The 26,322-nt window shown below is 38.0% G+C and overlaps 1 protein-coding gene across 1 annotated transcript in view; it reads left to right on the forward strand.

The window, feature by feature from the left end:
• The window catches only part of DHX15 (DEAH-box helicase 15), a 47,381-nt gene extending 21,800 nt beyond the window's left edge, over positions 1-25,581 (forward strand). Inside the window, exons 6-14 of the mRNA XM_033059569.2 lie at positions 1,365-1,532; positions 6,228-6,314; positions 7,776-7,925; positions 8,086-8,194; positions 9,316-9,507; positions 12,566-12,688; positions 14,771-14,961; positions 23,649-23,818; positions 25,016-25,581. Coding sequence (XP_032915460.1) covers positions 1,365-1,532; positions 6,228-6,314; positions 7,776-7,925; positions 8,086-8,194; positions 9,316-9,507; positions 12,566-12,688; positions 14,771-14,961; positions 23,649-23,818; positions 25,016-25,133 — 1,308 coding nt within the window. The 3' untranslated portion in view covers positions 25,134-25,581. The remainder of the gene's footprint in view (positions 1-1,364; positions 1,533-6,227; positions 6,315-7,775; positions 7,926-8,085; positions 8,195-9,315; positions 9,508-12,565; positions 12,689-14,770; positions 14,962-23,648; positions 23,819-25,015) is intronic.
• The last annotated feature ends 741 nt before the right edge of the window (positions 25,582-26,322 follow it).

Genomic DNA, 26,322 nt, shown 5'->3' on the forward strand with positions numbered 1-26,322 from the left:
GGTAAATACCTGCAATTCTCTTAAATTGGCAGTGCATTACTAGACAGCATTAGGCTTACTCTTAAAAGGGCTCTTGGACATCAAAGAGCCTTTCTTTTGTCATGCTTACATTAATTGTATACACTGATCAATACAAAACAACTATTGTCTGTGCTTCATTTAAACATACTCGGTGCATTTGTGCTGAGAATTTAAATGCCTCTTTAAAAACAAGTGAAAGAGACAGATTTGGTGAAGATCTACCTGAATTTATGATTTCTAAAAAGGAGACTGCTTTTGCCTTTCAAATCACAGGTTAAAGCTATCATGTTACAGAGCTTTTAGACTACCAGTTCCGTATATTTGCTTTAGGGTCTTATGTATCACTTCAGCTTCAGGCTAGTGAATTGGTAAGGGAGATCTCCCCTCTTTCTCAGAGTCTGTTGTAGTAATTTTTTTTTGTTTTGCCTGCTGTTGCTTTTTGTCATAACTGTGTTCTCCCCTCAGTGGTTCAGATAGAAGATCAATAGTTGGTCAGTGTGTCTCTTAGTTACACTAGTGAAGGCTCTGTTGTGATTTTTAAGTTGAAGATAATGAGTGGTGTTACTCATTAACCTAAATTTCTGTGCACCCCGGTTTTCCTTAGATCTTGGAATAATTTTTGGTCACCTAGCTGGCTGAAGTGTAGTAGTTTAAAATGAAATGGACTTAGAACAACTGGACTGTGGTGAACTATTTTGTATGGTAAGCAGAAAATAGGCTAGAAAATACTATGGTAAAAAAAGCATAGAACATCTGTCATCTTCAGAGTATTTCACTGATTTTTCTTAAGCTTAAATGGTATTTCAGTTAATTTGAAAGTAAGATCTGAAACCTGGTATTGAGAGGTTTGGTTTTGAATATCCATGTTTATACTGTAAAGGTGTTTGTTCTCATTAGGTACAATGAAGCAAATCTTCCATATAATTGCATTAGTGATACGTGACATTAAAGCTTAATTGGCTTATTTTAAATATCTTGCACATCAATTTCCTTCAGATTGTGAAAATTGAAAAGGTCATGAGTGCAGTTTAATATTCCAGGGTGAGAGATTTCAATTTTAGTACAATTTGTAGAGATTTAATTAGGAAACACGACTAAAAGAAAAAGGATGTTGAATGCAAATTAGGCTGTTCATTAGAGTATGGAAGCTGAAACATCTTGAAGTATTGTGGAAATTTGATTGCAGATTCAGTAAGCACCTTGAATGATTTTTTTTTTATTTTTTAAAGTAGAAGTTATTGTAATTGTTCTTCAGGGTGTATACTTAATCTAATTGTCATAAGCGCTCTAAAGATGCTTTTTTTTCATGGAGTTCTCTTCTAACCAGTATTTTTGTTTTGCAGGAGATTGATGAAGCCTGCAAGAGGATAAAACGTGAAATTGATGACTTAGGTCCTGAAGTTGGTGACATAAAAATCATTCCATTGTATTCCACCCTTCCTCCACAGCAACAGCAAAGGATATTTGAACCTCCCCCACCAAAAAAACAAAATGGAGCAATAGGAAGAAAGGTAAATACTAAGCTGTGTTAGTGTTCTGTTCTGTAAGTAACTACTCACAGTTGCATGAGCCATGAAATGACTTTCAGCTCGTTTAAATATATTTGGACAACAACAGTACAAGGATATTTTTTTAAATGAAACCTTAAAAATGGAGTATTTTATCACATCAGAATTTTTAGATAACTTGAAATTTGTCTCTCTGTACAAATCAAAGTTCTGTCATCCATCTGTATAGGGCCAGGAGTTGAGGTAACAGTTTGACTTGACTGAATGGAAATGGCATTCATTTAAATTCTGATGTGAAATGTGATTTATGTGGAGGATGGGATTTTTTCCATAAGTCATTATTTTGAGATGTGTTTTTTTCCTTTATTTCTTTTTGAGACAATTTGGACTGTCTCTTTAAGGTAGGTTGTCAGGCAGGTTTTATCTGTTTCTTAAGGTGTATTAGAGGGCGCAAGTTAAAATAAGTTCAAGGCTTGTATTACTGTAGTAATAAATGAGGAATTGAGCTTCTTTCGTTAGGCAAAATCGATTGAGAAACTGGAAAACTTGAAATGGCAAGTGAATGCTCTTCATGAAATTTATGTATCAATACTCACAATAATCCATAGTAGAAGCTGTGTGGTTTTTCAGAAAGGAGCCATAGTAAAGCTTCCTAAAACTAAACTTCTGCTCTACAGAACTGGCAGTCACAAAGCTAAGATTTTGAAGCTCAAAGCTGAATCATCCTATGTGCTCTAGGCAGGGTTTGTTCCTTGATTATTCGTTGGGTTTTGTGCAGTACAATGCATGTAGATTACTAGTGACAACTTTCTAGTGTTCTGGAAGAATAAATCACTTATTAAATTTAGTGAAATTATCTTCCTTTTCCAGCAGAAGTTGATTGCAGGAAGCATTCAGTCTGAAATCATGGAACTAATGCTGCAATAAAATTGTATTTGCAAATTACTTAAATGAATGAAATTCCTTTTAAGTAATAAGCAATAGCTGTGTATTTAATTAAATTTTCACTCATGTTTAAAGCTGTGTCCTTCAAAATAGGCAGATTTTGGTTTTCTGCATAAGAGGATAACAAGTGCAGACTGTAGTTTTTATGTGGAAATGGCAGAGCCAGTACTAGTCTGAGAGGAAGACACTCTTGGTGTAGCAGATGTTTTACAAGAAGGATTGTAATGCCCAAAAAATGCCTGCTATAGGCAAAAGCAGGCACAGCATGTAGGCAACAGACTCAGACCTGTGAAGTTACTTTTCCTCTTTGCCTGCTTTGGCAGAAATATTCTGGCTTCCATGTTTTACTTTTTATCTCCATAACAAATCTAAGTGTGAAAGTGCATCTGTGTTGCAAATTCTTTAAATGTTGGTTTAGTTTCAGTTAGTCTTAGTCATCAAGGTGTGTAAAGTAGAACCATATGGTGCTGTACCTATTTAAGAAAAATGTCTGTTTTCATCCAGTCTTTTGTGAGAGTTCAGCCTAGATTTTAGAACTGCTGAGGAAGGAGCTAGTAGGTGATCTGAATCCTTTCCAAGGCTCTAATGGTCATACAAGTGTAAGTGAAGTGCTTGCAGTAACTTGAATAAGTATCTCCTGACCTTTGACTTTGTGGAATGAGAGATGCTGGAAGTAGTGTGGCATTTTGCTGTGGTAGTGATGGCAACAGCTAGTAGTGATCCAGCTTGACAACTTCACACATTTTTTGTGCTCTTTGAGCTATCAAAGTAGCTATTATTGTGAGAAGGCTTAAGGTTACAGACAAATACTCTGATTAACTAGTAAGAATCTTTTTTTAGTTGAGGAAGATGACTTAACATTTTTATTGTCCTATGTTAAAGGCTCCTTGTCATCTTATCCCTTTTTTTTCAAACTGCATTCTAGTTTGTTTCAGCAGTCTTAAGCATTGCTACTTAATATATATGCAATATAGACATATTTTTCGATGTAGATACTATGTATATTTTAATATTCAAAAGAAAGTTTTAAAATTCTTTTCAAATTGCAAAACTACAGCGAAGGCTAATTATAATTCATTATTTTATATAGTTTAGTACTAATTTCAATTGTTTGAGGTTCAGGTAACTTTGTATGTTGATTTGGACTTGAAAGATATTATTTCTTCCAACTTTAAAAAAATTTCTTCTCTTTTTGCAGTCATTAACTGTCCTTTTTTAAGCAATGTGACATTAACAAATGATATCTGCATGTGTTACAGAATACACTGTGTAAATAACCTTTTCCCTTCTACCTTAGGAGAGTTCTGTATAAATTAAGTGAATTCAGGTACAAACGAAATTGTACCGCTGTGGACTAAGCATACTAACTGTATTGAATTCCTGGTATTGAAGTGTCCTAATAGAAATCAGTAGTTAAAAGCAGGATAAAAGCCTTTTACCTCTGCTCTGTAATTAGTATTTGAAGAATCTGGGTGTGATTGGTTCTGTACATTAGCAGAAACAGAAAACCACAAAACTTCTGAAATGAGGTATACGCTATAACAGCAAGCTAAATGTGGATTGAGTTTAATTTGTATATTTAATATCTTACAGATTTTGGATGAAAATGTATTGAGATTTTGCACTGACTTGCACTGATATTTGTAGCTGTTATCTCTTGACTACAGTAATTTCATGATTATAAGCCACACCATTCTGGCTAAAATTTTGGTCCGAAGCCAAAGTGCGACTTATCATCAGGTGTGGCTTATATATGGACAAAGTACAAAAAGTTGCTATTTTAGTTTGGAGGACAGGTGTCTGCTGAGAAAGGCAGGAGCTTCTCTTTGAAATGGAGAATGTAAACCCCCTCCCTCCAAATTATTATAATTTTGAAATCAAAAATATGGCAAAAATATGGGAATTAGGAATAACAGTTCTTTTCTAGGGAAATTAAAATAGAAATACAGTACTACAAAGAAACAAACTCCAAACCCTGACAAAGTCAGAGTACAACCTGACACCCTGTCAGGCAGGGTGTTGGTAGCAGTCCCATTAAATGGTGGCTGCATCCTCCTGCAGTGACAGATGTGATTCAGTTGAAGCAGTGCTCCTGTAGAAGGTGCAGCTTCCCTCCGGAGGTCCAGTGGTAATGTGGAGAAATCCGGTTTTCCTCTGGAGTCCAGTGGAGAAAGGGGCTCCCTTAGTGTCCCAAAACCTCTGTTTTTATCTTGGTAAGAAATGTTGGGCTCTTCCTCCTGGCTGGAGCAACTTCCAATGGGATGCAGTAATTTTATCAGTCCCACAGTGGGACTCAATGGGCCATTAGCAGAAAATGACTCGCTGGAGGAAGGATGAGTTGTGAAAAGATAAAGAACAATGCCCTGCCTGGTTTCAATGGATGGCCCATTAGCAGAATATCTGCCATTGAGATAAGGATCACTGCCCCCACCCTCAACAGATGGTGATAGAATAGATACCTTTTATCACACTCTGTATTGTAACGTGGAGCTTATAATCAAATGCGACTTATGTATGGACAAAGAATGAAAAGTTGCTGGCACCCGGAAAGTGCGGCTTATACTCAGTGCTGCTTATAATCATGAAATTACTGTAATTTATGCAGGCCACCATTGCATGACACATGTACAGTATTCTCTGTTTGTTTGAGGAATTCTAAGTTGCACGACATTTTAGGGTGAAACTCCATAATTGCAAACTAATTGTCACTTTTTTTTCACCAAAGTACTGCTTTCAATATATTGTAATATTTGAGCAAGCTTAGACCTTAAGAAGAGACAAGCTGAGTGTGATAAGTAGTCGACTGGCAAAGCGATCAGCCAGCAGGAAGGGAAATCAGCAGTCACTGGCCTCATTGTAATTCTAAACTAAATATTAGGGGTCTCTCCAGTTCTAATTTAAAAACTGAAAGCAAGTGATGACAGAATGCTCTGAAATTAGGAAGTGAAAGGTAAGCACTTTTGATGAAGTGCTGAACACATTTTGGGTCTTTTCTGAGATAATTATATGCTAGTAATGCGATTCGCTGTTGGAATGAGAGCTAATGGTATCCATTGCCTGTTACACTGCATCTCTGGACATAAAAATTTAGATGGTGGCAAATCAAGCCTCAGAACTCTGATAGTCGCTTTTGCTTTAATTTCTGCATGTGACTTAATCTTCTCAAAGGTTAAGAATGTAAAGATATGTAGAGGTGTTTGAATATCTGGTGATAGAAAAAGACAAAGTAGAAATTAAATACATACTGTTCATGAGTTTAGCTGGAATGTGTCAGTAACAGCTAGGTAGAAGAAAATATTGTGCTGGTAATGTATATAACTTCCAATTTAACCACTTTACCCTGTTCAGGCTTTCAGGAAAAGATAGAAAGCTAGTATTAATAGATGATGTTAAAGGGTTCCCAGTATAACTTGTCATTTTGTCCCAGAGATGTGAGAAAAAAAACTGGAATAGTAGTTTCATAAGTTAAACTTCTGCTCTTGTTTTCCTCAACTAACATTTTTTATGGTGGTAATAGACCCATAGGGGAGCAAAAAACGGTGGATGAAAATTGCTTTCTTTTCACTAGAAGTTCCTCTGGTTGATTTTAGATCAACCTGTGAAAGTGTTGGAGCGCAGCTCTGGTAGTTATTGATTAAGTGATGGAAAGTTTACTGAAAGTTACTTGTGCAGAGACAAAATTGGAGCCCTTCATCTTCAGGATGAAGTAGTTGCATTTAGTTAGGGTTTTTGTTGGTTTTTTTGTTTTGACAGGTTGTGGTGTCCACTAATATTGCTGAGACATCATTGACAATAGATGGTGTAGTGTTTGTGATTGATCCCGGCTTTGCAAAACAGAAGGTAAGTACTATTTTTTTTCTCTTTATAGTAGGAAAGTTGATGGAATCTGTTTTGCTCAGGCTGGTCTTGCCTTTGCAAACACTGACAGGTCTTTTCAGTTGAAATCTTGAGCTTGGTTGATTTGGATTTGTTTTGTTTTTAACTCAAGATTTTTACAGCTTGCACTCAGTCCATGAACTTCAGATAGAGTATTTTTAAAAAAAAAAAGTGAGAATTTTGTGTTAGACTCAGAATACAGTTTTTCTAGATATTTTAGGAAGGGTAATTTTGTACTTTGTGTCTATGCTTGAGGATGATGAAGTAAAACAAATTGTATGAAAGTAAATAAAAATGGTTCTAGAAGCCCCGTCTTGTTTTAAGTTCGCCATAGAAAACTCCAGCACTAAAATGAGAAGAAATGATCCCTGCTGTTTCATGTCAGTATTTATCATGTACTCTTGCAGCCCTGAAGATTGTAATCAAGCTTGTATTGTGGTTCTTGGAACATCATAGGGTGTTCAGAGGAACTGAAGTAACTTTCCTACAGTCAACCCAATAACTACATAAAATAAAATATGAATCTCATTGTCTCCATTTGTTTCTTTCACTAAATGTAGCTCTCTTTATATCTTGGTTTCATAGTCTTTTCCTTTAATAGTGGTACACGTTGTCAGCCTTTTTAACTTGTGCAAAATGAGACTGACACACAGCAGAATGTGAGTACAGCTGATGTGGTTTTATGCACAAATTTCAATCACCGTTAGGGCTGAACTGTTTTCACAGATAGTTCTTTTTAGGGAAGGTATTCTTCCAGTATAAGAACTAAGGTTTATCTACATATTTTATACTGAATCATACCAGAAAGATCTTAAAACATGGACTGAGAATGTCTTTAGGTGAAACCACTGTTTACTGCCTTTGTTTTCAGTGTATCCTTTTCCCTGAGCCCTATTGAGTTGTGTAGGGCTGCTGTTTAGGTATGACTGCAGTGGAAGTAAATACCAGCAGATATTTTGTACTCTTGATAGTCTGTATGTATCCTTGAAATACAGTTTTGTTTTGTCATCAACCTGATCTTTACAGTTGCATAAAACACTGATGTTAGATTTTTCTGATCTCTAGAATATGATTATTCAACCTCATATCAAGACAACATTTTAATGGGATCTTTTTGAGCATCATGAGTATTTAGCACTGTGTAGAACAAATTGGACACATTCCTTTTGCCATGAAAATCTTATCTAAAAACATGTAAGAACAGGGAGCCTGGCAGGAGTTGCTGTTAACAGATGAATACAAAAATCTAGGCAGTTGTATTTGAAGCTCTCCAGAGTCTTTGGTAGCCTGCTTTTTAAAATTTTCACATGCATACAACTTGTACAGAAGCTGTGCTTAAGTTTAAAGCAGTTGGATAGTTGTCCTATCCGTGCACATTGTTTATTCTTCTACCTTGTGTCCTACTCTGCCTCTACTTTGAAATAGGTGTACAATCCTCGTATCAGAGTGGAGTCTCTGTTGGTGACTGCGATCAGTAAAGCGTCTGCCCAGCAGCGGGCTGGCCGTGCTGGTCGTACTCGGCCAGGCAAGTGCTTCAGGCTTTACACAGAGAAAGCCTACAAAACTGAAATGCAGGTAAGATTGTGGTTTTTGCATTGTGTTTATAAGAATGTCTGATTTAGGTTGTTGAGTGCTGTGCTATTAAACAAAATTAGAATTTGAATGCTTCTGTAGTGTAAAGTGTCTGGAAGAAGTGTTACAAATTTTCTTTTTTTTTTCCCCCTCATCCCCCCAGGACAACACATACCCTGAAATTTTGAGGTCTAACTTAGGATCTGTAGTATTACAGCTCAAGAAGCTTGGTATAGATGATTTGGTGCACTTTGATTTTATGGATCCTCCAGGTATCTCTTTCCATCTTTCCAATCTTTATTTTTGTGGCTACTTTGTATAATGACAACATGGCATAAATTCTCTCATCGTTTTTTTTTTTAATTGTAATTTGTAAGCAATGTCTTTTGTTTATCCTGAAATTCAGTGTTCTGTGTCATATCCAAGCAAGTTTTTTCTTTCTGTGTAAGAGCTTTTAGTGGAACCAAGAGAGCTTCTGAAAGCCCCTTGCCTTCAGAGAATAACAGAAAATTCTTGACATTACAAAGTCTGTTATTTGAGGTTTTTTTACTTATCACCTTGATTACACATCCTAATTGTGCAATCAGTTAACAACTGTTTGTAAATAAAATGGACTGGTGTTTTTACAGCTGAATACATGGTTTAGCTCAAACTATAATTTATATGCCTCTTTCTTCTAAGTGTTAAATGTTCATATATGGTTCAGAAATAACTGGATTATATTGCTGATCAAAAATGTAAATCAGTCATTTATAAATAGGTGAGTTAGTTCTTTTTTCCCCCTAAAATAAAAATCTGAGATGGTCCTTAAGTTTTTAAATAGTTCTACAAAACAATTAAATTCTGTGTTCTGCACAACATGTATGATAGCTTGGCAGAAAGACTTTTGGATTTCCTTTTATTTTTCTTTATGGGTTAATACTGACTGTGTGAGGAATGCAGGATAAAGAGAACATTCTTATTGGCTTTCTGAAAGACTGTAGGTATCTAGAGTTGATATGGCTGATATATTAGCACTATTGATCTATTTAGCATAGAACAAGGGAAAAAATATCTGCAGGGAGAAGTGATATTACTGGTACTGAGTATTTCACAATGCCACTGCTGTCTGAATTTTGAAAAGCAGTAATCTTCAAATATTCAAAGCTTGTGATTAGGTTTAAAGCTTTTCTATATAAGTGTTCCCTCCTTGCCGCCCCCATTCATTCATGCTTAGGAGTGTATATTGCTGGATTTGGTAACAGTTTTACATTTGGATGCTAGTGAATGGAGAACAAAAAAAACCCAAATAAAACCAAAGGCACTAAACCTAATAACAGTCTGTACTTCCTCGTTTTTTGCTGATTCAGAGCCGTTTGGTTAATGTGTGAATTTGCATATTTTTTTCTTTCAGCTCCTGAAACTCTGATGAGAGCCTTAGAGCTTTTGAATTATCTGGCTGCTTTAAATGATGATGGAGACTTGACTGAGTTGGGATCCATGATGGCTGAATTTCCATTGGATCCACAGCTGGCTAAAATGGTTATTGCGAGCTGTGACTACAACTGTTCTAATGAGGTCCTTTCTATTACTGCCATGTTGTCAGGTAATAGCAGGAAAAGAGAAACTAAACAAATCGCAGATCATCTTCAGTTTGGGGAAAATTTAATTTTCCCACATCAGAAAAATAGCATAAATATATTTTTAATAAAATTAGAATCGCTTTTTAAAACTTCATATAGGGGTTCAGTTATTATGGATTTATGTTGAGACCTTGAAGCTAGTGAGTAGTAGTGTTGAAAACCAGTGCATAAAATGATTTAAGAGTTTGCTCCTAACATCAGTTTGAAAATATATATATTTGAATTGTTAGGAGTGGGGAATCAGGCTAGTGGAACAGAATTTTCCATTTAGGTTAATGGCCAGGCCCAGAAATGTCATTTCAGCCACTAATTTTTGAGGCAGTAAAATCTATTTTGTATTGTGCATTCTTCTGCACTTTGATAAATCAGTCTTCCCAAAGGGATTGGAGTGTAATTTTTATGAAATTGTAAGCTTGTACATGATACATTTTTCAGTCCTTAAATGGTAAAACTGGAGAACAGTCAGTACTTTCAAAGGAAAAAAAACTTAGAAGGAAAATGTATCTTTATAAGAATTAACTGAGGTGTACAGTTGTACTCTGGTGCTGTTACATGAATAGCTCTGTGTTAGAGCAGAGCTGTGTGCTGAGAGAGCTTAATGAGAGAAAAATATTACCAAACAAACCTTGTATTTCATTTCCCCATTGTGTAGAAGTGACTTTGTTTTATAACTAGAGGTCATAGGACAAGCAGCAGGTTTTAATCTGTTACGAAAATGGGGGTTTTCATACTCATAAGTACTCTTTTGTCTTTGATTTACCTTTGGTAATTTACCAGGCTCTCCACAGTGTAGGTATTGCTGATAGAGAAAAAGAGAAAAAGTTTTGACTGAGTGTAAAATCTGTTGCTTCAGTTAGTCTTACAGTATATTTATATGAAAGTTTTAAAGAACAAGTTAAAATGTTTGTTTCAGAGTTATGATTGTTCAGACTCAGAGCAGATGGGCAGGGCAGAATCATAATTTTTTTCTTCATTTAAATGGTGGGCTTAATTGCGGAGGTGGTGGTAGGTTTGTGCCTGTCTTTCTCTTCTTTCCCCTTCTCCCCTCAGTATCCACTGCAGAACAAGTCAGTTTAGTTTTTTTGTCTGTGGCCTTCAGCTGATTTGCCTTACTCCTTTTCCAATTTACCTTTTCCCAGGCCATGATACCTACTTAGTTTTAAACCATAATTAACATGATTAATAATGATTAAATTTTGGGGGGGGTGAAAAATAAAAAACTGATTGAAGCTGACTGGTTAATGTATGGGCCATAACTGAAACATGACTTGTAAAAAACCCATAGTCCTAGTCCTTGTGATGACTATTTCCCAAAGTAAGCATTTTAGGCCAGCAGCATGATAGTATGTTTTGGTGCATTAAGTGCACATAAAGATTGTCAGGTTGTGATAGCAATCCATGTATTTAGTTTGGACTGAATGGCAAACCAGATGACAGAAAAGAGCAAAAATAGCATGAAATAAATGAGCTGATTAAATGATTGTATTACATTTTATAAGAGCCACGGTGTAATGCTGTGGTACGGAAAGTACTATCCTTTTCAAAATGCTGAGTTAAGACAATGATAGAATAATCTGGATTTTACTTTTATTAGTATGAGTTAGAAATTAAAATACACTTGATATTATCTCTTTTTTCAAATGCAGGACCCATTATACAGGGTGTTTATTTCATACCTGCATTTCCATTTTCTTTAATGCATTGGTCTTTGTTGATTTGTTACCATGATTCACTGCTAGTGTGATTTTTAAATTTTTTTTATTTCTCAAGTTGCATCTGGCATTCAGCTCACAATATCTAGTGCTTTGGGGCTTTTATGCAAATTTAAGAATAAAGAAAAACTACATAACACTGCACAAAAAAAAAGCCCTCATTTGATAAGGATACGTCATACGCAAAGAGGTGTTCTCATGTGATTGCAGGGCTTCAGTTAATGAAAAAACTAATGTAGTCCCCAGCAGCTGGAAAAATATGAAGGATTTTTTAGTATTTAATCATTAATTTTATTGAAATTTAACCTCTTAAAAATTGCACTTACTTAAAACAAAACTGATCTATTTTCTGGTGTAGATCTCTGTAAAGTAAATCACAAAATAGGTGAGGTTGGAAGGAATCACAGTGGATGGCCTGGTGCAACCTCCCTGCTCCAGCAGATCTCTTGTAACTACTTTGAAGATCTTGTGGATTGATAGTAATTTTACAACATACTAGAATGTTAACAGACCATGAGTTAAGTTGGCTGCAATACTACTTATGGTCTTGGCTAGTTTGTGTCTGGAAAATAATTAAAACATGATTTTTGGATGGAAGTGAGATTAGTCAGATGTATGTAAGAAAATATAACAATAAAATTCCTCATGTTGTATTTTTTGATATATATTTTTTATTTGAAGTAGTGCCAAAGGACGGTTTAACCTTCCACCACTACCGCTACCATCACAGCCTTAGACTTATTAATGCCTTCATTCACGTGTTTGTATACCAGTGCTGATAGCAATACCATGTGGAAAGAGACTTGATTGGTGTCTTCTGTCTGGTAACAGACTTGCAATAGTCAAATCTCAAGTTGGTTTAGACTGTGCTAGTACACTACAGTTTCAGGACAATTTACTTTGTCTGTCAGGGCTTTCTGAAGAAGCACACTTGCAATTAAAGTGTTTCATTCCATGTGGTACTAGCTCCTGGTAGCGCTATCAGCACTGAGTTTGAGCTAAGATATGTTTAGCCTTCCAGTCTGTATAGGTAACCTTGATGGCCTTCAGACTAGTGATTTTGATGCATACATATAATTCTATTAAAATAATCAGGTACTCTGTAGCTTTGAAACCCTCTTGTCTTACAGATGTGGTTAGGTGTTGATGTACCAAATCAAGGTAGTAAACAGTCCAAGATGCAGTTGGAGGCCATCCTGCCCTGCCCTATGCTCTGTGAACTGACCTAGCTAGGCCTTGTTCCTCTATCTGTGAATGCGTGACTCATCGATATGGGCGTTTGTGTTGGGCCCATACCAACCTTGTTTAGTCCCACAGTGTTTTGTTCGCCCCACGGAAGCAAAGAAAGCAGCAGATGAAGCCAAGATGAGGTTTGCCCACATAGATGGAGATCATTTGACGCTGCTGAATGTCTACCATGCTTTCAAGCAAAGTAAGTCTGTGTCTGTTACAGTAACGTTATTCGTTGTGCTTTGTACTGCAACTTCCATTTCTAAGTTCCGAGTACAGTTGAAAGGCTTGGGTTTTGTTATTTAAATGCTATTTTCCTTTGGGGGGTCAAAGAAAACAAAAAAACTCCCCAAGCAATCTTGTAATAAACTGATGAGATGCAAACAAGCCAGGCTTTAAAATCAATGCTGGGTAACCTTGGACAGAAGGAAGCAAGTGTTCCTGTAATTAAGAAATATTGCAAGTTTATCTAACATTAATTATAAAAAATCTGCATAATTGCTTGGTGATTTTTCAGGGAGAACAGTGCAGAAAAAAACCCTGTGAATTTGGAGAAGGATATGTTTCTAGAACAAAAACCTTTTTAATCCTAACTTCTTAATGTAGTTAGGAATTCTGTAATAAAGATTTGGAACAGATTGAGTGGCAAAGGGATGATGCATCAAGAAGTAAGGTAGAACTGTGTGTTTCAAGTATGTAATTTCTGTGGATGGAATTTAGAGAAAATGTATGATCCTCTTCAACATAGTTGAATTGTATTTTAGCAGCTTAAAGAAGATAAAAATGAACAGGTGATTCTAGGAGTTCTCTTGAAAAATGAGAAAGGGACCCACTTTTTTTAACAGTGACTTATATTGGTGGCAAATAAAAAGATTGCTATAAACTGCCAGCCACATAAACTTAGGTGCTCCAGTTATACTTTCCTGTTAGCAAACAAAAAACAAGCAGTCTTTTTACCCTTAGTAAAAAGAAATGCAGCTTAATGCTCCTTTCTGTTGCAGGTTAGATTTAGAAATTTTGTATTGAAACCTTCTGACACTGTCTTTGTGACAATCCAAAATAAATGCAAAAGTACAAATACATTCAGTTTACAGCTGAGAAATTTTTATTAAACATCTCTAAATTAGACTATTTGATGCTCGTTTTTTTCCTGTTAGCTTTTTCGTTGATAGGATCCAGAATGTCGGGTAGACAATTTGTGCATGTTTCTGGAAACCTTTAATACTCGGGTTACTGAGGGATGGAATTATCTCAGGAATCATTTTGTGAAATTGTGAATTGACTTCTGGGATCAGAAGAGAAAATGCTACTACTGTTTGTATCTAGAATCTGTGATGCATAGTTCAGTTGGCTCAGAAAGTAATATGCTGTGGTACTGTACAGTAGAATCATAACTCCATACTTCATTTAAAATACATTCTGTAAGATAAAGTGCAAGGAAGAACTTGGGCTTACCTCAACTTCCATAACCTTCATTCTTTTCAGTGCATATTTTAAAAAGTGTCTTTTTTCTGAGAGTTACCTCAAGTTTTAGTTCTAAAGACTGGCTTTGTTGGATTATTAAACTGAAAAAGATTAGAAGAGAATTACTTGAAAAGTCAGAATTTTTTGAGAAAACTGGGTTTCTTGGTGTGAAATATGCAGGTATTTATACTGTCAGAATGGCTGAGGCTTGCTGTTTCATCAGGTTTCTCAGAGCTATCAGCAGTAGGAACAGTTAGAGTTCTGTTACAGTGGCTGTATTTTACCAGTCATTTACTTAAACCCCTGTGAGGTGTGTCACACTTAGACTGTTTGTATAGCCCATAGCTGTTATTTGGGTGCTTAATTTAGGTAGGGTTTCATTTCTCAGATGCAGTGTAGTTATGTACAGCTGTCTTTTATGTTCATTGAATGATGCAGTTAAAAGCTGTGCAGTGTTCCTGACGTTGCGTAATGTTTTACGCTTCAGGTTTGGAAGATGTTTTTTCTAATTGCAGGATGGGATTTTTGAAGTGTCCAAAATTTAGTGGTGTGGTATTTCAGTAGAACAGTAGTGGTTGTGTTTATGTTGTATTGGTGAGGAGAAAAAACCTGCTTTTCTTCTGTCCTGTGACCGTGTGCTTCCTGAATAGAAAAGTTTTGGCAAGTTATCTAGTGCAAGAAATTAACTGAATGAACCAAGAGCTGTTGCCATTTATAAGTTTATGGATTTTTTTTATTCTGGTTCATCTGACTGATGAATCGGTTAGTTGCTATTTTATTTACTGGTTCTAATTTTGATTCATGTTTTCTAATGTTGCAGATCATGAGTCGGTTCAATGGTGTTATGACAACTTCATTAACTACAGGTCCCTGATGTCTGCAGACAATGTACGCCAACAGCTGTCACGAATCATGGATAGATTTAATTTGCCTCGTAGAAGCACAGATTTTACCAGCCGAGACTATTATATCAACATAAGAAAGGCATTAGTTACTGGATATTTCATGCAGGTATGTGTGTATTCTCAGAGGGAAATCAGTTCAGTGTTTGTGGCTCATAATGTTAGTATTGTTGTTGTAATTTACTAAAGCGTAATAAATGTTACTTAAATTACACATGGCTAACTATACTGCCATGTAGTCTTTGTCAGGTTGCTAGGTGATGACTCAAGTAGCGCATTCTTTAGCCAAATGGAAAACAAGTTCTGGCAGTGTATCAAAATCTCCTTTCTGGCATGACCATTCATGAAGTAACTACATAAAGCATTCTAAAGTAACTGCAGAATATGTACTTCTAAAGTTACTTGTAATCTGATAACAGAAGGGGAAGTATAGTGGTATGTAAATATGAAAAATACATCTTTAGAGAAAGAGTGTTTTCTTTTGTATATTTTTCCGTATTTGTATTTCACTTTTCAATTACATGGATCAGATACTGAGTATTGGAGCACTTCTGTAATCTCAAGATGTATACTGTTTGAAATGCATTTGCCACTTGAGCCAGGATGCTATGGAAGCCAATCTCCACTGCTGCTACCTGCATGCTTTGCATTTCAGGTTAAGCATGCCCCAAGCTAGAATGCAGGCTGCTTCGGTTTTTGTTTGGTTTTGGTGTGTTTTTTGTTGTTATTTTTCTCCCCTTAGTCCCATCCTGCTGTGTTTTTTCTCTTCAGCATTTCATCCTTAGGACTACTAGAGTCTCTTTGCTGGCTCTTGCAGATACAAACTGTGAATCTTCATCCACCTTGACTCTGGACTGTTGTGATAATGCTTTTCATATAAAAAAAAACCCATTTGACCCATCTCTGCAACATCTCTGCTAGAGCCTAATAACTTGCTTCTGGAGAGCACAATCTTGTCTTCAAGGGGCTGACCAGCACCCATGGCATTTCCTAATTTTGTCCTTGGGCTGCACTCTCGTGTTGTTTAAATACAAACACTTGTCAGCTGGTCAGTGCTATCCAGGTGAAGATGGCATGGGCCTGACAACCACTGCACTTAGACACCTGACCTGGGGCATAGACTTGGGGCACCCTGTCTTAAAACTGCCCCTGCCAAGTGCTGTCTCCAGAGCTCAGCCGGTCAGTCTGCAAAAGAAACATCTTCCTGGGTTTTCAGAATACAGAAATATCAATGTCAGCAACTGCATTTCACTGTAATGCAAATGGGAGATTAAGACTTTGGCTGCTTTTAAATAATTAAATGGTTCTAAAGCCCTACTAGCTGTAACCTTTCAGACAAGTAGGCTGTAACTGTTCAGTCCTTGAATTTGGGGCATGTTTTCTGCAAATTTCTTGGAAAATGCTTCAGAACACATTCCCACCTATACCTTTAATTCTGTATGTTTTGGAAGACAGCAGTTCTACCCAGCATTCCATTTTGGGCCCCAGACAGGTCCGTGTGCCACAGCTTTTGTTTGGCACTATATCCCATGCCTTTCACTTAATTGGACCTGTGGGGGAGGCCATGTTGGTGTGCTCTCAGTTTTGTTTCATGTTACTTGGAGTGAAACTCTTCCTCTGACTGGTGTTTTGCTGTTAGAAAACACCTGTTCTCATGCATAGGGAGCTTCACTAGTCTTGGTGGAAATAGATTTTTGGTCACTGCATCTTAGGAGTTAAAGATCTGACTTAGTATTTTTGCTGTGAATAGACTAGTAAGTAGGCTCATGCAGATGAAAATTAAAGCCTGTCTGGAGGTCTCTTTGGGCTTCCATGGTCACTAGATTGTTTACTGCCTCCCTCGCCCAAAATGTCTAATTGAATTTTTGAGATTTATCAAGAGATAGCTATAGGAGACTTGATGAAACTATTTGGAGCGGAAACCATTTCAGCTGTGACTCTTCTGCTTCAAAGTGTTTCAGTCTATTTTAGTTTGAGTTTCTTCAGCTCTTTAAACCTCTGTGATAAGAGTGGTACCTATTTGACCTTGACTCGGAACTTTATGTGATGAATTCCACATTGCTTTAAGAAATCTTCAGTAGAAAAATTTAAAATACTCAGATGTTATTTGCCAGCAGCTGAAGTACTTACAATTGTAGTCTGTATACACATTGCACCCCTTCAAACTAATATTCAGTCTGTAGCATTTGGCAGTTCTTGTTCAGAAAATCTTAATAATGAAATGCATTCATCATCCTTTGTCCTCTTAGTACAGGACATGTGTGGAATTCCAAGTGTGGGCACTTGAGAAGTGTGCGCATGTGCTGTAGATAGCTTCTGCTTGTAAGGTACTGAGGTCTGTGGACAGCACATGGCAGAAGTTGATTATTCACACTTTCTAAATTTAAAAAGGCAGTGTGAAGTGGAAAAGGCAGTAACAGCCATTGTCTTGAAATACTTCTAATTTGTTGTATTGTTTATACCTTGTAATTGCCTGCTGTCCTAAAACGAGTCATAAAATTTCATGGTTGAATTTTCTGTACTAACCAAGGCGCCTGTGGTTTAGGTCAGACAGTTTAGGCTTGTACTGACTATTGTAATAGTACTGGTTATGTAATCAGTACTAAAACTATATGTTTACCTGCCTTCATTTGTGTGTCAGAGACAGATAAATGTGGAATTTCTGCTGGTGATGAATCATCTCTTTACCCTTCATATTTAAATGCAAATTTGAATTCCAGTAAATCTGCCATAGACAAGCGAAGTGAATAGTAAAATAATTTAAAACTGTCAACAGTTCTCTGTATAGTAAAACTTCTGGGAAGACAGATATTGACAAGAAGTTAAATGTCTTTTTAAATTTTTGTGTTGTGTCACAGATTTCTAGTTCTTATAATGAAGCACTTTAAAAAATTATTTTCGGTGTCACACATCAGAATATGCAAAGGATATGTAAAATTGAGTAAGGGTAAACTTTGCAAAAAGAGAAGTACTGATTTCTAATTATTTTGTTCTGAACATAGCCTGTCTTAGGGAGAGTAATTGGCATATTGCACTGTAATATATTTGTAATTTGGTAATAAAGCTCCAGAACTAGGTATAGATTATTTCTCCTACTTCTGTTAAGCAACTAAACATACTTTAGAAAAATCTGAATAGGATAAATACTGTAGCTTAGTGTTAGCTGCAGATCAAAGTACAGTAATTTCACGAATACAAGCCACATGGACCATAAGCCGCATCTCTGGGTGTTGGCAAACATTTTGTTCTTTGTCCATAAATAAGCCGCACATGAATATAAGCCGCTCTGTCGTTCGCAGCGAGGACCCGCGTGCAACAAAGTTGCCAAATAGTAACAGAACCGCGGCATGGCGGGGTTTACTGGCTCAACTAAGGCTGTGCAGGCTCGGCCCGCTTGGGGCTGCTGACGGGGCCGGGGGGCCCAGCTCACTGGGGCTGCTCGGGGCTGGCTGCCGCTGCCACTGGCCTCGCTCACCCCGACCCAGTGCTGCCCCGTGGTGGCAGGCAGGGACGGAGCCCCCCGCCTTCCCCCCAGGCCGCAGAGATGGCAGCACGGGGCCCCCCTGTCTCTCCCCCTGGGCTGCGGGAGAGGAGGGAAGGAGGGAGCTCCCCCGCCTCTCCTGGCCCAGTGCTGCCTGCAGGGAGCCAGGCTCCACCCGCAGTGCAACAGAGTAACAATTTGTAACAATCGCGAAATGCCAGCTTTTACTGGCAGGTTGCTGGACTCGGCACCTCGGTTTCCACTTCTGGGGTTGGAAATGTCAGAAAATTATTCACATATTAGCTACTCCTGAGTGTTAACCACATTTCCGGTGTGGGAGCAAAATTTTAGTCAAAATGGTGTGGCTTGTATTCGTGAAATTACTGTAAGTAACAAGAATAGGTAACCCCTTAATGGAGGCTTATCCCTGATATTCATTAAAAACTTTGCTTCGAATCTTTCAAGTGTTAATAGTAGCTGAAGTAACTGTGGTTAAGACTAAGCAAAAAGTAGTTATGCTACAGAAGACAGGCTATGGAAACAAATTGGAAAAGGCAAGAAGATGACAAAATATCTTAAGGATGGGTCATCTTCCTCTTAGTGATTTTTTTTTTTTTTTTTAAATAGTTATCAAAAGCAGCCTAGGTCTTCATCATTGTATTTTCAATCTAGTGTTGAAGACAGAAGAAGAACTGATAGCTGAACATTTGAATCAGAATTTAAAGGTGGAAGCAAGTCCTGTGTTTTCAAATCAGGGAATGGATCAGGTTGGAAGGGACCACAGTTGGATTATCTGGTCCAACCTCCCTGTTCAAACAGAGTCATCCTAGAGAACATGGCACAGGGCTGTGTTCAGACAGTTCTGGAATATCTCCAGTGAGGGAACGCACAGACTCTCTGGGCAATTTGTTCTGGTGCTCTATCACTGCACAGTAAAGAAGTTCTTCATCATGAAGTTCAAATGGAACTTCAATCCATTTGTCTGTTGCTTCTTGTCCTGCTGCTTGGCACCACAGAAACGAGCCTGGCTCCTTCCTCCTGCCACCCTCCCTTCAGATACTGATAGGAACTGATGAGGTCTGTCTTCTCGAGGCTGAACAAGCCCAGCTACCTCAGCCTTTCATTGTAACAGAGATGCTCCAGTCATTTCATCTTAATAGCCCTTCTGTGGACCTGCACCAGGTGCTCCATGTTTCCCTTGTACTGAGGAGCCCAGATCTGAAAACTTCAGATGGATCTCACTAGGCCTGAGTAGAGGAGCACTCATCCTGCAGGCAGTGTGCTTCCTAAAGCACCCCAGGATGCCATTTGCCCTCTTGGCTAGAAAGATAAACAGATCAAGCTTGGAATCTTTCTTGGGAGATATGACTTAGTCAAACACAGGGTATATATATCATGGTCACTACAGTGGATAAACTTAAATAACCAATACTGTACAGGAAGTTAATTGTCAGATGAGTTGCCTTCTAATTAAAATCTCATTCCTGATGCTACTTTGGTGCTTATTTCTTGTATGGAATTATGTATATTTTGAAGTCTTTACATAATCAGGCTCCTCCAGTAATAAAATGGTAATAAAATAAACGTATACCACAAAGGAGTCAGTGGTGCATTTAATAATATTCATTTTGCTCTTGAAGAATGCAGAAGAGTGGTGTAAAACTTTTTAATACATTCAGAGACACTCTTGTGTGTGCTGCAAGCAGAAATTTTGGAAATCCAGGTAGCTGACAGGGTTCCTTTAGTGCTTGCTTGCTATCATTTTTTCGTCAGAACAAGGAGCAATCATTTCTCTAAACTGTCTGTCACGACTAGTGTGCCACAATATATAGCCCTAAATCTAAAACGGCTGGATCTTATGATACTGTTCCTGCTTTTGACCTTTGAAGTGCATTTGGGTTGTGTGTAAGTGTTTGATTGAAGACCCCTGACTTCCCCCTCTAGGTTCATTGACATGATAGCTAATAAGGACAAGCATACTTAAAATTTCAGAGGAGAGTGTATAATTCTTATTAAAGTTTTGGTGAAAACTTGAAGTGAAACATTTTCCTCTGGTGGTATGTGCCACTGTTTCCATTTGGTTTTGTCATGTTCATAAGAATATTATAATTGTCTCTAAATCATCAACCACTTGGGCTTTCTGGTGCTGCAGAGTACAGTAAATTCACGAATACAAGCCACACTGAGTATAAGCTGCATCTCTGGGTGTTGGCAAATATTTCGGTTTTTGTCCATAAATAAGCCGCACCTGAATATAAGCCGCTCTGTCGTTCACAGCGAGGACTCACATGCAACAAAGTTGCCAAATACTAACAGAACCGTGGCATGGCGGGGGGTTTACTGGCTCAACTAATGCTGTGCAGGCTCGGCCCGCTAGGGGCTGCTGACGGGGCCAGGTAGCCCAGCCCGGCGCTGCCACTCGGGGCTGACCGCCTCCTCTGGGTTCGCTCGCCCCGACCCCGCTCACACTGCGGCGCTGGCTGGGCACGGAGCACCCCCTGCTCCCGCCACGGCGGCGGAGTGTGGGGGCACAGCACCCCACCTCCTCCCCAGGCCGCGGCAATGGCGGCGCGGGGCCCCCCCGTCTCTCCCCTGGGCTGCGGCAGAGGAGGAAAGAGAGCTCTCCCACCTCTCTCCCCGCCCCCCGTGCTGCCTGCAGGGAGCCAGGGCAACACAGTAACACTGTAACAATCGCGGAATGCCGGCTTTTACTGGCAGGTGCTTGGCTCGGCGCCCTGGCTGGCACGTCTGGGGTTGTAAATGTCAGAAAATTATTCACATATTAGCCGCCCCCGACTATTAGCCGCACTTCCGGGTTGCCACCAAAAGTTTTGTCAAATTGCTGCGGCTTGTATTCGTGAAATTACTGTAATCTGCTGCAGCATACATGGGCTGGCTTGGCACTTGCCCATTCTTTTAGAGTCATATTCTGATTAACCTAGTTCTTTGGTGATCTCAGGGTTTTTAGGGATGTTCTGTAGTATCTTACTAGCTACCATTCCTCATTGAAAAATGAACCCCCTTTCTTTACGTATTTTGTGTGATCCTGTGATTTCTGTGGAAGCTCCTGCTCTACACTCTGAAAAACATCACAATACGGTTGAGGTGTAAGGGCCCTCCAGAGAACACCTGATCCAACCACCCCTGTGTTTACAGGCACTGATATTGCTTGCAAACCAGGGTTTCAGAGGAGTGATTTAAGCTGCTTCCCATTTGTATTTGTGTCAACCTTGGTGCTTGCCTGAGCCCATTCTAAATTCTTTCAGCTCAGTGACCTGGCAGGCCACTTACAGAGTGGAAGCAAGAATGGACTTGGTCAACTGTGCTGGAATAGTGCAGACCAGGAATGAGCAGGAAAATGTAGCAGCTGGCACATCACTCTGGAGCCATAGCTTCGCTGTGTATTTCCCCACAGAGCTGCCATCATTGACCCTGAAATTCTTTACCAAGGTGTGTGCCAACAAGTACACTCTGTAGAAACATCTAAAGAGGACAAATATTGCAGCTCACTGATGCCTCAGAATTGAAGCCAGTCACAATAGCATGTAACCACCTAAAGGTGGCTTGTCCCTGATATCAGTGGTCTAAGGAAACGTTTTCTTTGTAATTGGGGTTATTCCAATTCTTGTCCTTCCCTGGAAATTAAGAGCTAAATGTGTTTCTGTAGCATTTATTTTTCTTTGAGTATGCTTCAGAATTATACAAAGTCAATAAGAAACATAGCTCTGCCATTACAGATTACATGAAAAAGGAAATTGTATTTGGGAAAGGTAGAATATAAGACTTTACTGTTTTAATACATACGAGTGAGACTGAGGTGCTAAAGGTAAATTGTATTGAATTTAACAGCACGCTTTTCTAGAATGAAACCTAAATAATGCATTGTTCTGTCCTTTCCTAGGAAGAACTAAGGTAAAACAGATACTTCTGTATATATGTGTACTTTTGTTCTGAAAAATGGAATTGATTTTTAAACAAAACTTCCTTTTAAAAAAACATAATCCCACAGTAAGGTGCTGTTTGTGCTAGGCCTGTGGCAGATGAGTGTCTAGTCTGGTTTGCACATATACTGCTGTTTAATATTACGGATGTTGTATTGAGTTGAATCAAATTAGGCCTAAATCATTACAGACAGTGTGCTGTTAATCTGCATTTAAAGAAACCACTTCTGGTTTCCCAGACTTGAAATAAAGTGTTATCTCTCAAATCTTTTGTGAGAAAATTTGCAAATTATTGAAATACTTCGTTTTACTTCTAAAACACATTCTGGATATTAATGTTGTGATGTTTTAAAGAGAAGCACACTCAAAGTAATTTCTTGGTAAAGAGGTATTCTGGCTTAAAACTTGAGGTAGCTGTTGCTTTAGAAGGTGTGGCGTTTTAATCTAATAGGAATTTGCTATTGACTAGGCAGAAAAAAAAGGTGAAATATACATAGGAATTCAAGAAAACAAGGAGGTATACAGTCTATATTAAAGGAAAACAGCTAATGAACTTACTAGAAATGTCTTTGATGCCTTTCAGTCATTGCCCAACCTATGTAATCTTTTTACTTCCTCTGTGTGTGTATATATATATAATGAGGCAAGGTTATTTTCAATTGCTAGTATCAAAGGGTTAATTTTAGTTACTTGTTCTGTTATATTAGCTGTTTGTACAGAGGATATCATTCTAATGATAACTGTCTGCTTTACCAAATCTTAATGAGCTAGGTATCAGAGTATCTTGGCAAGGCAGGCATTATTCCCTTTCACAGAGCAAGGAGCTTAGTCAGAGGGAGGTTAATTGATTTTCACCAAGGTCACAGCACAAGTGTGTTGCTGAACCTACGTTTTCCAGCTCTAAAGCTCATGCTGTAGTGAGACCTCTCTCATAAAAGGATAACATTGTGGCTTACTGGTCCCACAGTGGCTACTGCAAATGAAATGCTTGAAGCAAATGTCTGTAGTATACCACAGTTAACTTTGTGTGATGTTGCAAACCTGTCCAGTATATATTCCTTTCCAGTACTTTGTTTGCATTGTTGCTGTTCTAATAATGCTTATTCTCTTTGGGTGAGAATTATTTTTGTATGTTGATTGAATTGTGTATTGGAATATACACTTACTATGGTAGTTATCAAAAACATCTGGCATCTTGATTGTGTCTATTAAAAGCCTGAATACTTGAAGTGGTCAAGTAATGTGCCAAATTTAGATGAGGTTTGAAAGTTGTAACCCATCTTAATATGTTTTCTATGGAACACTCAACAATCAGCTTGAAATTGCTTCATTTAAAAATTGCCTGTGTTCATTAAAAAATGTCTTTTTCTTTAGGTGGCACATTTGGAGCGAACAGGGCATTACTTAACAGTGAAAGATAACCAGGTGGTGCAGTTGCATCCTTCCACTGTTCTTGATCACAAACCGGAATGGGTGCTGTATAATGAGTTTGTCCTTACAACGAAGAATTACATCCGGACATGTACAGACATCAAGCCAGAATGGTAAGCCAGAGTCTTGCAATAGTCATGATCTACTGTAGAATTCTTGGCCTTTTAATTTTTTTTAATCTTTTTTTAAGTTGAGGTCATTCTTTTCACTTTTCCTGAAGCTAGTTTTACAAAAATGGTTTGAGGAATAGCAGTGTTACGGACTCTTGTAGATGACTGAAGGGTTTTTTTTTGTGGGTACTTGTGCCTGTTCGTGGGTTTTGTGTTTAGACCTCTTATGCCTGGACTCTGTGTGCAGTGCTCAGCTTGACTTAGAACCAGTTACTTCAGTAAGCTTGGAGTTGTGAGGTTTGGGGGTAGGTCCTAGCACCCACTTGCATACCTGAGTTAGGAGATACCAGTACCTCAGTATCACTGCTTCTGTTCTCAAGATCTAGGACTTCTGATTTTTTCAGAAGGCTCTGAACAGCATTTCATGTTTTCTTAAAATTCTAAGGAAAGATGTGATAGTAGTGCTACAAATTGCCATGTTATTTATTTATTCATCAGCTAAGTATATCAAGGAAATCAGAAGCCTGAATCTCTGCAGATGAGCAGAGATCTGAAGCATCCTGCCTGTCTTTAAGGTTGTACTTTAACTCCAGGTTGTAGTAGGCTTTGGGGACATAAGAAGCATTTCAGTTGCTGTAATTTTACTGTTGTGCAGAAAGAGTTTAAAGATTCATAAGCTGGAAAACACAGCATATGTGTATTGTCCATTTATTAATGGAAAATGTGTTTGAATCCCTGCTTAGAAATCTTGTTTCAACAAACACTGTCTAACCTAAAGCAGGATCCTGTGGCCTTGGTTATGTTTTTAAGTTTAAACAGCTGAGGCTGAACTGTACTCTGACAAAAGTGGAAGTTTGCATGGACTCTCTGGCTGACAGACTCTGACATTAAGTGGAGGCTCTGGCTGCGTGGGTTACCATGGCTGGGTATGAAGCAGCAGGAAGAGTCTGTAAGAGGCACATGGCCAGACAGGAGATCTCATGAGACTCCTGTGCGTGCTTTTTGCTTTGGACTTGGACACTTGTTCAGGATGGCACTGCCATTTTAAATGTGTGTGCATGTGTGTAAATTTCAGTTAGTCTTAGAATTGCAGAATGAGCTGAAGATAATGGATAACTTTTGTTTCCTTCAGTTGTAGAACTTCTGTAAGACGCATCTTAAAGTTTGAGTATCAGTAACAAACTTTTCCTTTTTTGACAGGCTGGTGAAAATTGCCCCTCAATATTATGACATGAGCAATTTTCCACAGTGTGAAGCAAAGAGACAGTTGGATCGCATCATTGCCAAACTTCAGTCCAAGGAATACTCACAGTACTGAATTTATGCTTTGAACTGAAGTTATTCAGAGGACAGCTTTAAGAGATGAAAGGATTCAAAGTTCAAGTTGTGCTCTTCACTTTGGTTCAATAATGGCCTTTATTTGAAAGCTTTTTAATTTTTCTTTACAGTAAATATTCCATTCTGATTTCATAAATTAAACATTTATGCCTCCCTTTTGTGTTGACACTGTAGCTCATACTGGAAAAGCTAATCAATGTTTTGCAGTTTATTGAAAGTAGTTCTATATATAACAATGTTATAAGCATTTCTTTAGAAATGGTTGAAAATGCTTCTAAAAATGTGATTATCGACCATGGTATGCATGATCGTTGTAATTGTTGACATTCCTTTTAGAAGTTGTGAAATGTTACAACTTGTGCTTCTGTAGACACAATCTTTGGCTTCAGTACAAGGGTACTGACTTCAATAAAGTCTATTTATACTAATTTTGTGCCACAGTATGTCAGTATTTCTATTGTTTTGATTGAAATATGAGAAGCCCATTTAGTCTCCCATTAAACTGCTGTTTGACATGGCAGTAGTTTAATATTTTAATATTAAAGTACAGATGTTTAAGCAGCACAATCATGCTATAATATGATGCATACAATGTTAATCCCTTGCAAACTTGTTGAAATTAAGGAAAACTCAAGATGCGTGCAGATGTGTTAGGAGAATGCTTTCTTCCAACATAGCCCTAAATATGTCTCAGACAAACTGTAGTAGTGTGTCCTATAAAGTAAAGTGTGTGTGTGGCCAGGTAGAAATTGTCCTGCTGGGCAATATTCAGATACTGTTTAGGATCAACACAAACAATAGCATAAGTGACACTGTAGATCAAATCACACTGCACTGTTGTAATTTCATAGTGATTTTTTTTGTGAAATATGATTCGATAGCATAATCCCATGAGGAATTTATAGTAAAATTTGTTCACAGGGCTAGAGCACCTCTCTTAGGAGGACAGGTGGAGAAAGTTGGTATTGTTCAGCCTGGATAAAAGAAGGAGGAGACCTTACTGTGGCCTTATAATACCTCCAGAGGTTTTAGAAGAATGAGTGGGGAATTTTACAAGGACCTGTAGTAAAAATTTTGCCCCGTGTCCTGTCACTGGCAAATGGTTTTACCCTGGTAGAGTGTAGATTGAGATTGGATTTAAGGCAGAAATTTGTCACTGTGAAAGTGGT

Source organism: Catharus ustulatus, chromosome 5, assembly GCF_009819885.2.
Source record: "Catharus ustulatus isolate bCatUst1 chromosome 5, bCatUst1.pri.v2, whole genome shotgun sequence".
NCBI lineage: Eukaryota > Metazoa > Chordata > Aves > Passeriformes > Turdidae > Catharus > Catharus ustulatus.